The 12542-nt window shown below is 40.2% G+C and overlaps 1 protein-coding gene across 1 annotated transcript in view; it reads right to left on the reverse strand.

Moving 5' to 3' along the window:
- Nucleotides 1-12542, reverse strand: part of dnah5l (dynein, axonemal, heavy chain 5 like) — a 76064-nt gene that overhangs the window by 19696 nt on the left and 43826 nt on the right. The window contains exons 53-69 of the mRNA XM_034132721.1: nucleotides 12154-12330; nucleotides 10096-10185; nucleotides 9824-9958; nucleotides 8836-8937; nucleotides 8126-8293; nucleotides 7737-7943; nucleotides 7212-7304; nucleotides 6299-6535; nucleotides 5526-5591; nucleotides 5049-5189; nucleotides 4333-4464; nucleotides 3631-3741; nucleotides 2196-2350; nucleotides 1807-1928; nucleotides 1476-1705; nucleotides 644-802; nucleotides 407-563 (exon numbers count right to left, since the gene is read on the reverse strand). Coding sequence (XP_033988612.1) covers nucleotides 407-563; nucleotides 644-802; nucleotides 1476-1705; nucleotides 1807-1928; nucleotides 2196-2350; nucleotides 3631-3741; nucleotides 4333-4464; nucleotides 5049-5189; nucleotides 5526-5591; nucleotides 6299-6535; nucleotides 7212-7304; nucleotides 7737-7943; nucleotides 8126-8293; nucleotides 8836-8937; nucleotides 9824-9958; nucleotides 10096-10185; nucleotides 12154-12330 — 2482 coding nt within the window. The remainder of the gene's footprint in view (nucleotides 1-406; nucleotides 564-643; nucleotides 803-1475; nucleotides 1706-1806; nucleotides 1929-2195; nucleotides 2351-3630; nucleotides 3742-4332; nucleotides 4465-5048; nucleotides 5190-5525; nucleotides 5592-6298; nucleotides 6536-7211; nucleotides 7305-7736; nucleotides 7944-8125; nucleotides 8294-8835; nucleotides 8938-9823; nucleotides 9959-10095; nucleotides 10186-12153; nucleotides 12331-12542) is intronic.

Consider the following 12542-nt stretch of genomic DNA (forward strand, 5'->3'; position numbering starts at 1 on the left):
CTTTCGTTTATAGCGTCGCAAATGTTTATCACTGAGTGTTGAGGTGGGCACCAAACGATTCTGTGTCTCCAGCTGATGCAAAACGAGTGGTTGGCTGTGCATCTAGGATAAGTAATAAGGGAGTTATTGTAAGTTTAAGTGCCGTTTTAGGTTACATTTTTTCGCTCGTGGCTAATTCAGAGGCTGAGTGTTAGCATTGTGGGTTTTTTTTGGATTTTTTTTTTTAAAAGATCAGTTAGCTGAGTTTCTTCCCGTTACATGGATATAAAACATTCATAGTTTATTAAATATTAAGATTCCTTAGACGTTGTTTCCTGCAAATTATGCGTTTATCCGCCCGGTACCGGGGGGGCCGTGCGTAACAGGTTAAGCTTATATTATGAGCAAAAGGTAACGAAAGCCTCACCTGTCTTCATGCGCTCTGCGAGTGTGCCAACGTCGGCCATCTTGTGTGCGTAGATGACCTTGTAGCTGGAGATGAAGGACAGGTAGGATTTTGGCGTCACAAACGTTTGGCGGCGGAATCGCTCAAAATACTCGGCACACTTCTCGGCCACCAGGTCCTGCAGAGGTCAGAGGTCATGTGATCAGTCAGCTGATGATGATAAATGAAAACACACCTGATCGTCATGGTGAGCGCTACCTGAAAGGTTCCCATGGTAACCACTATGCTTCGCTTAACATCCTCCGAGCAGCGCAGATCGTGGTGCTGGGACAGGAAGTGATGCGACACGGCCACAAGGGCGTCGCGGGGCCAGCGCTGGAACCAGTCCACGGTGCAGCCTGAGATCAGGCCCGGGAACTATAGAGGGCAACGGACAGAGGTCACTGAAACTTTAAACTGTTCTCTCTTTTCATCCATGACACCTTTCACTCACTATCCCTGCACTGCAGCTCAACAAATAGAACACTTTTGGAACAATACAATACATCACAACAATACTTTGCACATTTCTGGAGAGTAAAGGAGACAAGGAGAGGAAAGGACGGACAAGGAGACTAGAGATGACAAGGAAAGGAGATTATGAGAGAAAATAAGCCAAGGCGATGAGAGATAAGGAAAGAACAATAGGCGCATTCACACCGCAGTACTTTTCCCACAAAGGTTCATCAGAACTTAGTTCATGAGAACTCGTTAGTTCTCATGAACTAAGTACAGATCGCGTTCTCAGCGTTTCTGCACTGGGCTAATGCTAATGCTAATAATGCTTCACAAAACTTTTTGGGAGTTTTACGGGGCGTGGTTTGCATTCCGCCCAGCCAATCAGACATAGGAACCTTTTTCTCCCACGAAAGTACCTGCTCTCTAGCAGGGACGGAAAAGGGGGTAAAAAAGGTTCTGATTAACTCATTTTAGTTCCGGCTCTTTTTGGTGTGAACGCGACATTTCAGAACTATATCGGAACTAAAGTGGGAAAAGTACTGCTGTGTGAACGCGGCTAATGAAAGGAGAGGAAACAAAGCCCTCTCCTCACCTTTAACGCTCGATTCCGAAACTTTTCCCCGACAGGCGAGAAGCAGAGGACGACGTGAAGGTTGCTCCGCACTCGGGACAGGAAGAAGTCGTACAGGTTCTCTGAGGTCGGAGGTCGGCGGGGGTGCTGCCGCTTCATCACAGGAATCAGATCCTGAGAGATGTCGTCCAGCTCATCACGAGCAAACAGGTTAGAGACTTCACCACTCGCCAGCACATTGTTCATGTACTCTGGAGAGGAGGGGGGAGGGTAGAAGAGAAAGTGATGAATTAAAGTGTACAGGACACCTGAATTTCCCTATGGCGATTAATAATGGTTTATCTTATCTTACCAAGGAAGGCCTCGTCTTTTATGTCATTGTCAGTGAAGAGGAAAGTGACTCCTCTTCCTCGCTGACCAGCGATACGATACAAGGTCTTCAGATCCTCCAGCAGGTTACTGCTGCTGTACGACCTGCAGCATGTACACATATAAATGTCATTTTTTAGTTTCTATCTTAAAAGATAAAATGACCGAAAGAATAATTAGTTCATAAGTATTTTCAACTATGAGATAATTAGACCATTATGGGGTCTATTCAATTCAAACATGATCTATAATGGGATTTAAAAAATATGAACTAATTTATTTACGTATGTGCTGCATGATAAAGGAACGTACTCTTGGTGGATGAACATTTTAATAACCCATAAATAAACCTGTGCGTGTGTTGCTTCAGACCTGGTCAGTGTGATCTGAAAAGTTTGGTATCCTGCAATGAACGACGCCAGCCTGGTTAGGCTCTGCTTCCCTGACCCCCCCACCCCCACCAGCAGGGCGTTCCCCTGCGGCGTCCGCAGGACCCTCGAGATCCGCATCAGGTGGGTCATCGCGTCCTGCAGACAAAGAGGGGTGGGTTACCATGAGAAAAACACTGTAAGGGCAAAAGTGTATTTATATATATGTATATTATAAAACCAGAGAAAAGTTTTCCTTACAGCTGCATGTTTCTTTAGTAAGTCATTCAGGTGTTTGTATGTAATGCACTTTTGAACTACTGGGACATGTCTCCATGCTTTAATGTTCAAAAAGCTCTTTATTTTTCCTCATACTGTCTGTGCTGCATCACCTCTTTTCACCCTCTGTCTGAAACCAGAGCCCAGTCTGCTGATTGGTTAGCTGGCCGGCCTGGCCGACTCTTACGTATCGTCCACACGGTTCTGTCGCGTTGAAGCTTGCCGGTGGGCGTGTCTGGCGCGCGACCAACAACCAATCACATTCATCTCCCGCCCCGGACACACAAGCACGCGGTTTGATTGGCAAGCGCTTGTACTGGCATATGATTTGATTGGCTAGCGCTTCCTTCGACGCTTGAAAAGTTGAACTTTTCTCAACTTTTGAAGCGAGCAACGGAGGCAAAGCAACGCGACGGAACCACGATGCAGTTCGGCAAAACTTGACGTCACCCCATTCAAAGTGAATGGGAAGCGTCTCCGTTGAAGCACGCGACGGAACCGTGTGGACGTACCGTTAGCCTATCACGTACAATGTGTTGGAGCGCTAGCCAATAGAAGTGCAAGTTTTAAATAGTGATGTCATTATGTTACGGAAGTAAACAAAGGAGTCCAATGGAGGCGTTTCATGCGGGGGTTTTGTATAGGTTTTTGTGCACCATTTACATGCACACACTATACAACACACTACAGGAAACGGAGAACCCCCAAAAAGCATAATAAGGCCTCTTTTGAATGTACCTAAACATAAGCAAGTAATTGTGTTGCATTAATAAACGTGATAAACAACACATATTTTAAGTTTATTTTGAAATGGCACCATACTAGTTACAAGTGGGGTCTGTTCTTTTCCTTATAATTCAGACACTTATAAAATGACACTGAATGTAACATGGAAGTTTATTTTGAAAATAAAGTATGCATGTTACTGATGTAGACTTTGCATTTCCAGTGAAAGTGGAAGTTTTTTGGGGGGAAAACTGACACTGATGCATGAGGGTTCGTGGGGCTTTCATTGTGTAAGTGAATACTGGTAACATAAAAGTCAAGTGTTTTTTTATTATAATTTATAAATAGAAAAATAAAGGTTAAAATAAGTTGCTGTTTGGATGAACCTGCATCATGTCCACCTCATGAAGGTGATATATAGAAATAGTGATTACCATGAAGAAGACCAGGTCCATGGCTCCGCCCCTCACCGTCTCGTTGTACTGCAGCTGGAAAACAGACAGCCGCTCTGCCAGGACGTCCAGTGATGGGATTGGCTCATACACCTGTCAATTATATATATAAAAATAAAACATTATGCTAAGCTACATAAATAAATGATTGGCAAAATTTGGCAAGGCTCACAAGAAACTCATTTCAGTCGCAGAAAATATGATAGCTTTTGCTTCTTGATTAGCCAGAGGACTTGCGCTGTGAATTTAAGATGGTTTACATCATTTCTTGTTGAAGATAATGTGCTGTTCAACAAGGAGCTTTGCTCGGAAATGTAATGCTCCATAGCAACCATTTTTACATACAGTACGCATAAAGCAGAAGAGTCACACCTGATTCTGCACTAGTTTTATACTACTGTGCCCATATTATATGTAGTTTACTTATATGTATATTTTTTACTTAGAAATTATTATTTTTTGTTATGGTTTACATAAATCATACTGTTTTTGTTTTGTGTATTTATTTAGTCATTTTAATTATTTAATTGAATTTTGTATATCTTACAATCTTTGTCACATTGAATTTTCTTATATGTGCACGTAAGTTATTTGAAATATCAATATAAATATATTGTGTGTATTCAAGTGTATTGTATTGATGTATTGTATTTCATATGGCTGTAATCTGCCCTGATGGAGGACCTTTGGAGCCTCCAGCTCTCCGTCCTCAGGGTCGTCTCCCGTCGCCTCCGGAGCTTCACGCAGGAAGTCTACGAAAAAGCTGTCCCACTGAGCATGCTCAATCACAGCTTTCCCATGATCCTCTACTGTGATCTGAAGAGTGGGAAGGGGTTAGACAAAAAATCAAACAGCTGTCAAATAATCAATCAAACTTTGCTTAGTGCAGATGACAGACAAGTGTGAATCTAAAGAAAAGGAGATATCCTTAAATTGAACAATTTAGCAATTTGAGACCAATGGGACTATACAAATTTAAAAAATGAAACTAAGTATATCTTAATGCTTTGATAACAGTATTAGTAGTTAAAAAGCGTTATATAAAAAACAATTTTCAGTTTGAATAAAAGGAAAGACGTGACATCATTAATAGAGAAAAGGTGTTGACCAAACACATTTTCATTTTAAAAGTTATTTTCTTCTGTTCACTTCCGGGATATTTTGACCATTTTGCACATAATTGTAAAATACTTGCCTTTTATTATAAACTTTATTAATTGTTGTATTTTATTATTTTATTTTGATGTTCATGCATTACAGCATCATTTATTTCACTACACTTTTATTGTTGCTTTTTTGTTGATCAATTTGAGCATCTAAAATAAGAACATAAATGATGTCTAAAAGGAAGAATAAAAGGATTTATCAGTAGTATAAAAACAATATATAAACAGGCACACCTTCTCCATGATGCCGTTGAAGGTCTTTCTGTCGGAGTCGTCGATGAAGCGGTCGGCGATCACTCGACAACATTCGTGATGGAAGAGAGCGGAGAGCAGCTCGGAGCTCTGACACACCTCCGACCTCACCGTCAGGATGCCCTGAACACACCACACACCAATAACTCAGCCCTAACTAAATACAACTATTGGAAGGAGGAATATTTGTGTTTCATGGTCAATCCACAAATGCAGCACATTGCAGATTTACAACTGACAACAAATAATACTTTATGAGACAAATGACAAAGATTTATAGACATGTAAATGTACAAATCATGGCAGAGTTATAGGTGACTCAAAATGACTATAACGACATTATGATAAGGAGACAGAAATAAATAAATAAAAGAGAAAATTATAAATGTACTTGAAGAGTTTTTACTGTCAGGTGTATGTAAGTAAAAATAGAAATGAAAATGTTCCCGTGTTTTCTACCTGCCAGATTCTGCTGAGGTCCCTCAGGTTGAAGATGTAGTGAAACTTAGCAGGAGACGGCAACATCTGAAGAAACACAGAATAGCTTTCATAACGTGTTCACATTTGGTTAATATCTGCTGCATGTGACAGCCGGACAAACATTCAAACTAACAAAAACTCAATCAATCCCAAACACAGGGACCAAAGTTATCGTTGGACATGGACTGAGGGTCAAATTGCTGAAAAATAACTGCTGAGAAAATCTGGGAACAGGTGCACCAGGCCTTCAGAATAAAATCATTATCATTGTGTAAAATTATAATTCTGCACAAGAGCTTTTTTGACAATATATTACATTATTCATTTGTCAAAACCCTTGAATATTAAAATGTGAAAATACTATGAAATCCTGTATGCTGCACTTAATGCTCTTATAATAAACGACATATTAGATTGTGTTTATGTCAAAAGTACAAAACATGCTGATTGTCAGCCAGTACGGTATTACAGAAGTTCGTTATAGTATTATCACTTTTAACATGACACTTATTTATTGATGCATGTGTGGATTTGGTACGTATTCAAATTAAATACGAAAAAAAACTCTTGCTTGTATTAACAGATTACTTTTTTAATTATTACATATCAAATAAATATATAATATAAATGTTTCCAAAAAGGTTTCAAAGAGAATCAAAATCCTAATAATTATATATTTTATAAATTCAGAAAGAAGAATGTGTTTTTGAATTTTACAAAGAAAAACAAGTATTTAAGATAAATTATTTTACCTTGGCCTTCACTGCCTGCCACACCCGTCTGGTGGTGGGCACGAGGGCGGAGGCGAGGGCGCAGACCCCGGGGGGGAAGCCCCTCTCTGGGCAGAAGTGTCCCCGAGCCACGGTGCCAAAGATCTTATCGATGGAGGAGTTGGAGGGCAGCGTGCAGTTGAAGATGGAGAAGTGTCTCTTCAGACGCTCGGGGATGTCGTTACGACCCCCGCCCGGATGGATCATGGCGGCCACCAGCTGGGGAAGGTTATTCAAATGTTTACTTAGTCCAGGTCTAACAGTGTTTACAACCATGATAAAACACACTAAGCTAGCGTTTCTTAAACATTTGAAAGAAGGAGGAAGAAATAATTGGTCGATTTTCATATATTAATATAACTTAGAGAGAGTTGTTGTAGAGAATACATTGGCTGGTCTTTCTCATTATATCTCATTTCTTTATTGAATATATCGCATCTCCCATCAGTTTTTTGAGAGTGGTGAACATTTTATTTTTGAGGCTAAACACAGATAAGTATTTATTGAAGCAGAACATTTTGTTAGATAAAGGAGATGATAACAACAATCCTACACAGCACCCACTGGAATATCATTCTACAAACATTTTTTTTGAACAAAAAAACATTTGTCAAACCTCATCTTTATCTGACACTGTGCACAAATACCGTCTTCGATGACAAAAAGCTGGGCATTTAAATGTCTGGTAAAAAAATATTCTGATGACTGATGAAAATGTATTTGTTGCATCTTGGATGACATTATTTGTGGGTGCTTTCAACACCTAACATTTATAGATAAATCATTTTAAAATCAAACTGAGGATGAAACATCAACATTTCTAATCATATTAGACATTTTATTTTCTGCATTTCCACTAAAGTTGTTTTTCTATGTCTATTAGTAGTTGTTTTACCTGAACGTCCACCACAGTGATGAACTCTCCGGGGCGATCCAGACTGTAGAAGCCTCCCTGCTCCATCAGCTGACGCACAATCTCATTGGTTATCTGAGGAGAACGAAGAAGGGGTTGAACACAGCTCTATGACGTGATTGGCTACTATGGTGTCAGGTGGAGGTGTATCAGAAGCTTATCTTAAAGAAGAAGCTTTTTTCTTTTGAAAAAATATTTTTGAATCAATTTTGAAGAAAATTACATTAATTATGTAATTTTTCATCTAGCACGCAAATATCAATAGTAGTATAAATAATACGTACAATAGTTCAAACAAATACAATTATATTGAATCTCACACGTCATTTTCTGTAAAACTCTTAAAAACATGTTTGACATTATAACTTGTTTGAAGTGCAACACTGAAATGTATGTCAAGGGACTACAGATTAAAAAAGTTACATTTATATGAATGGTTATTTATCTACACTGTTAAATTAACTAACAAGGATGATAATGAAATAAAAGAGAGCCTCTGGAGCCGACCTGGTCTCCCCATTCGTTAATGACGGGCATGTTGATGTCGTCTATGGACACGGTCATCCTGCGCCCCCCCAGCGGCCCGTAGGTGGCGCCCATGCGTTTGTCGATGTAGCTCTCTATGGTCCTCTGGAACATGGCGGGCAGCGTGGCTGAAGAAAAGTTCAGGGTCTTACTGAGGTGCTGCTCCGGGTCCAGTTTACTGGTGTAGCCCTGCAGGGGGGCGCCACAGAGAGGGACAAGTAGCATCAGCATTTTCTACTTCAACTTGAGTAACATTTTAACTCATGACTTTTATGGAATAATTTAAGACTATAACATTTCTACTTTTACTTAAGTAAAAGATCTGAGCACTTCTTCCACCTCAACAATGCGTCACATCCTCGGTGTCTCACTTTAATCATGACGGTCTTGGCGGTGCCCTGCTCTCCGATCAGCAGCACAGCCTTCCTCTGCTTCACGATGGTCTGCAGCAGGAAGTCTGTCCTCACGTTGTCCACATTTGGGACCAGGATGGACGAGTAGTCTGGGACGTGATCTTTGGGGTAGATATACTCTGGGACCTGCATTAGGTCAATAATAAATACAGAAGGTGCATCATGTTGATTTAGAAAAACATTTATTTTCAGAGAAATTATAAAATTACTTATTGTTCGCATTTATGGCATTTTCTGAAAAAAGCTGCCAAAATACTTAAGCGTTAAAACTTTCAACCAACAGGTCAGTCCTGATCATAATTATACTCAGAATACTTTATTTGTTCTCGGGGATACAAAATAAAATAAAATCGTATTTAATAAAATAAAAAAAGAGGATATATAAATAGAGAAGTTGAAATAAAAAAGTAGACAATGTAGAACAATATAAAACAATATGTACAAATATATACAGTAGTGTATTAACTGTATTTAAATTCACATTCTGAATATAATTTTGTCTTATTTTAATATGGAGCAACTGTTAAAAAATCAAACAGGGACATATAAATTATTCTTTAGTCTATAGGGGAACTTTGAAGTTAGAGTGTCTCAGTCCTCCTTCCATGTGCTCAGTGTCAGTCTGAAGGAGACGTGTGTAATGAATACCAGCGTCAGTGTCCACAGACCTTGTTGGACCAGTGCTCCCACTCTCCCCGCTCGCTGACGGTGAACTCGAAGATGGTCTGCTCGTCCTGAGGGAGCGGCAGGTCCAGAGACGAGCTGTGGTGCTGTGAACACAAACAGGAAGTGAGGGACATCCAGAGGACAAGCCACATTATGCAAAAAATATTTTTAACCTAACACCTACAAAGAAAGTGTTATGGCAGAATCCTTATTACAGCGTATTTCTGGCATATGCATTAAGGTCACATGGTAAGCTATATCATGTGTGTTATTGAGTTGGGTCACACAGAGTTAGAGAGGCCCATGAGTCTCTTTGCTAATTATCCATGGTCTCTGAATTATCAATAGATGTATTCATTTTCAAATGAGCTGATGCCGAGGTCATAGGAAGTGCGAGAGGCTACTCAGAGATAATACATTTAAGTCTTTGTTGGTTACTCCTAAAGACGTCATGAGATAATGACTTTTCAACATATACAAGTATAGCTTTCAGAGAGAACAACATGTGATGTTTGTGTGGTAGGCTGCATGATAACATGTGTGTGTGTTCATTACAGTGGCTATATATGCTGTGTGATTGTTGCTACTGGTGGGGGGCATTTCCACGATTGGCTGCTGTGGCAGGTGATGTTATACTCCAATATTATTATTGTTGTTGCGCAACTGAATAATAATTCATCTCAAACATGTCTGTGTTTGTGTTTTATTGATCTCTCTCTGTGTTAACATTTAAGGTTGGTGAGCCATAAATTGCACTAACAAAAGTATTTAGATTAATACTTAAATTAAAGAAGCAAAAGCACACTATTAAAAATAATGCATACCAAGAGGTGGTATGACAGAACTAAGTTAATTTACTCAATTACTGTAAATAAGTGCAACCAAGCAATCTTCATGGAAATCTAAACAGTAGTTTTGGAGGTATCTCAACTTAAACATGACAAACATAAACAATATCCACCTACAACACGTCAAGGTGCATCAACACACCTTTAGGAAGGCCTCCATTTTGGCTCTGTCCTCCAGCTCCAGCACCGCTCCCAGAGACCACATGACTGCAAACACAAACAGTCGACCAAGGTCACCATGGCAACCCTGTTTCTCATCGACTGCAGGGAGCAAACCCTGAAAGCAAAAATATAAAAAATACTTCACAAAAAATCACTCCGACCCGAGTTATGTTCTCAGATAGTTACTTTCTGTCCTTCAACTCCACATTTCTGTGCTGAATAACTCATTTGTGATTCCTTCCTGTGTTGTACCTGCAGCAGGTCGATCGTCTGCCTGATGTACATGCTCTCCAACACCTGCATCTTGGGAGACACAGCCGTGGAGACAAAGTCCAACAAGTCCTGTAGAAAGAGCAGAAAAATACAGTAAATTATACAGTTTATTTAATTCTAGTATCTTACTATTCTTCAACGCAATAAATAATATAATCAGTGGTAGAAGACATTTCTAAAAGTAAAAGTCTTGAATTGAAAATGAACAGTGTGATAAAATAATATACATTATTTGTCTATCCTTAAAGGTAGGGTAGGTACGTTTGAGAAACCGGCTCGAGATACACTTTTTGTTATATTCCATGGAATGCTCTTAACACCCCGAGAGCAATGAATATCTTAAGTGCTTTGACAAAAAATACATTAAAAAATGTCATCTGTGGAAGCCGTAATACTGTAAAAAGTACAACCAATCATTTTAGCCGGCCCGGCTAAAATAACTGGATGGCCTACCTGCCTGTCAGCCTTCCATCTGTGCACAAACTTATCTCGTGCCCTCATTGGTCATGTGCACGTTCGTGTGTGTTGGAGGAGGGGCTCTGTAAGGAAGTGGCAGATTTTCTCCGGTTGTGTATTTTCAAATTCTAGCGATCTCGAGCCGGTTTCTCAAACTTACCTACCCTACCTTTAACAATTCAATATAATGCAATTTTAAAGGGCCCATGTCATGGCCATTTCCACTGATCATAATTCCATTGTTGAGGTATACTAAAATAGATTTATACTGTGCATTTTTCCAAACTCACATTGGTTTCTCATACAGCATCTCTGTAAACTACTTGTATTCACTGAATTTCACTCTCTGCCTTTAACGGCTCGTTGTAGCTCCAATAGCTCCAGCCCCCACCCTCCCTGTGAGCACAGTGTGCTCTGATTGGTCGGGACGTTGTGAATCACGCTGAGCTCCGTGGAGGTGTTGTGTCCTTGTTTAGGATACATAGCGAAACACAGCCAAACTCATCCTGAGCACACACAAAGTCACATCCGAAGTAAAAACAATAAGTGTGGCTTGATATTGAGTAAGAAAAAGGTTGATAAACTCTGTGAGAATGGGTCTGCAGAGAGAATTTCGCCGCGATCCCAACTGTCTGTTATCAGCCTGCAGCCAGGGAGGAGAAATCAGCAGTGCTGCCTGCACTGAGTGTGTGAGGAAGTCCGTGGATTGGTCAATTTGAACCAATCAGCGGGGGCTTAACGTAACGGCTCCGCGGACGTAACGTAACGGCTCCACGGATTGGTCCATTTCGTTCCGGGTACGGCTTGACATCATGCCGTACCCGGAACGAAATGGAAGAATCAAATGGACAATGACGTATCTCCAACGAGGCGTTTTGGGGAGGTATTTTCTGTGTTAGAGTTTTACTCGCTACAGGGTGTACTTTGAGGGTTTTGACTCTGCACACCGTTTACATGCATAAAAACCTTCATAACACACAAGGGGACGGGTAATAACCGGAAAAGCATGACATGGGACCTTTAATGTTTTAGTTTGTTAAAGCACATTTTGTTACCCTTCAGTACTGTGTAGATCGTGTGTGGAATAGTAATATAGTACTGCATCAAATCACATAAACATACTATGTGCTTTTATATGAACAAAGAAACTATCAGTGTGAAATTCATGTATTGGAGTAAAAAGTCAAACAAATTCCCTTTTTCATTTGGTGTAAATTAAGTATAACATTGAAATACTACTGGAAGTCAAGTACAAGTAGTTATATATAATACTTGAATAAATGTACTTAGTTACATTCCACCACTGCTGTTATGGCATTTATTAATCCTGTTAATGTCAAATAAGTCAAGAAAGATTTATTCAAAAAGCACTTTCAAAAAAGAGGCAGGTTGAAGGGGCTGTACTGGGACTTTAGAAGAACACAATACTGATTATAAGTATTTCAAAATACACATGTAAATAACAACAACAGAAGTAATGAACTATTGTTCTGCAGTAAGTTTCAAGTCCCTGCAGGTTTATTTGCACAGAAGCGAAAACCCTCCCTAAGCTCAAACTGCAGACCTCCTCCCGGTCCTCACCTGGTAGCAGGAGGTGAAGCAGAGCCTCAGGGGGTCCGCCTGCTGCTGGGGGAGGGTCTGCAGCCAGGCCTGCATCACGGGGCTCCAGCCCAGCACCGAGGAGCTCATGAACACCATCCCGTTTCTGGACACTGTGGCCGGGGAGGCGTTGTCGATGTTGTGAGGCTCAAAGATGATCTGCAGGAAAGATGCACATGTCACTTTAGATCTGCTCTGTGATTCAGGAATATTTAACACGGATTCAAAGGTTTATGTCTTAGCAGGATTTGGAAAAAACTTGCATTTATCACCTGTTACCTTGACTATTAGTAGTTAACTAGTTACTAACTACAAGGGAGGGTAACATCACTCAATTTTCTGATGTCCACACTGGCTTCCTGTCTGTCAAA

Source organism: Trematomus bernacchii, unplaced genomic scaffold (genome assembly GCF_902827165.1).
Source record: "Trematomus bernacchii unplaced genomic scaffold, fTreBer1.1, whole genome shotgun sequence".
Lineage (NCBI taxonomy): Eukaryota > Metazoa > Chordata > Actinopteri > Perciformes > Nototheniidae > Trematomus > Trematomus bernacchii.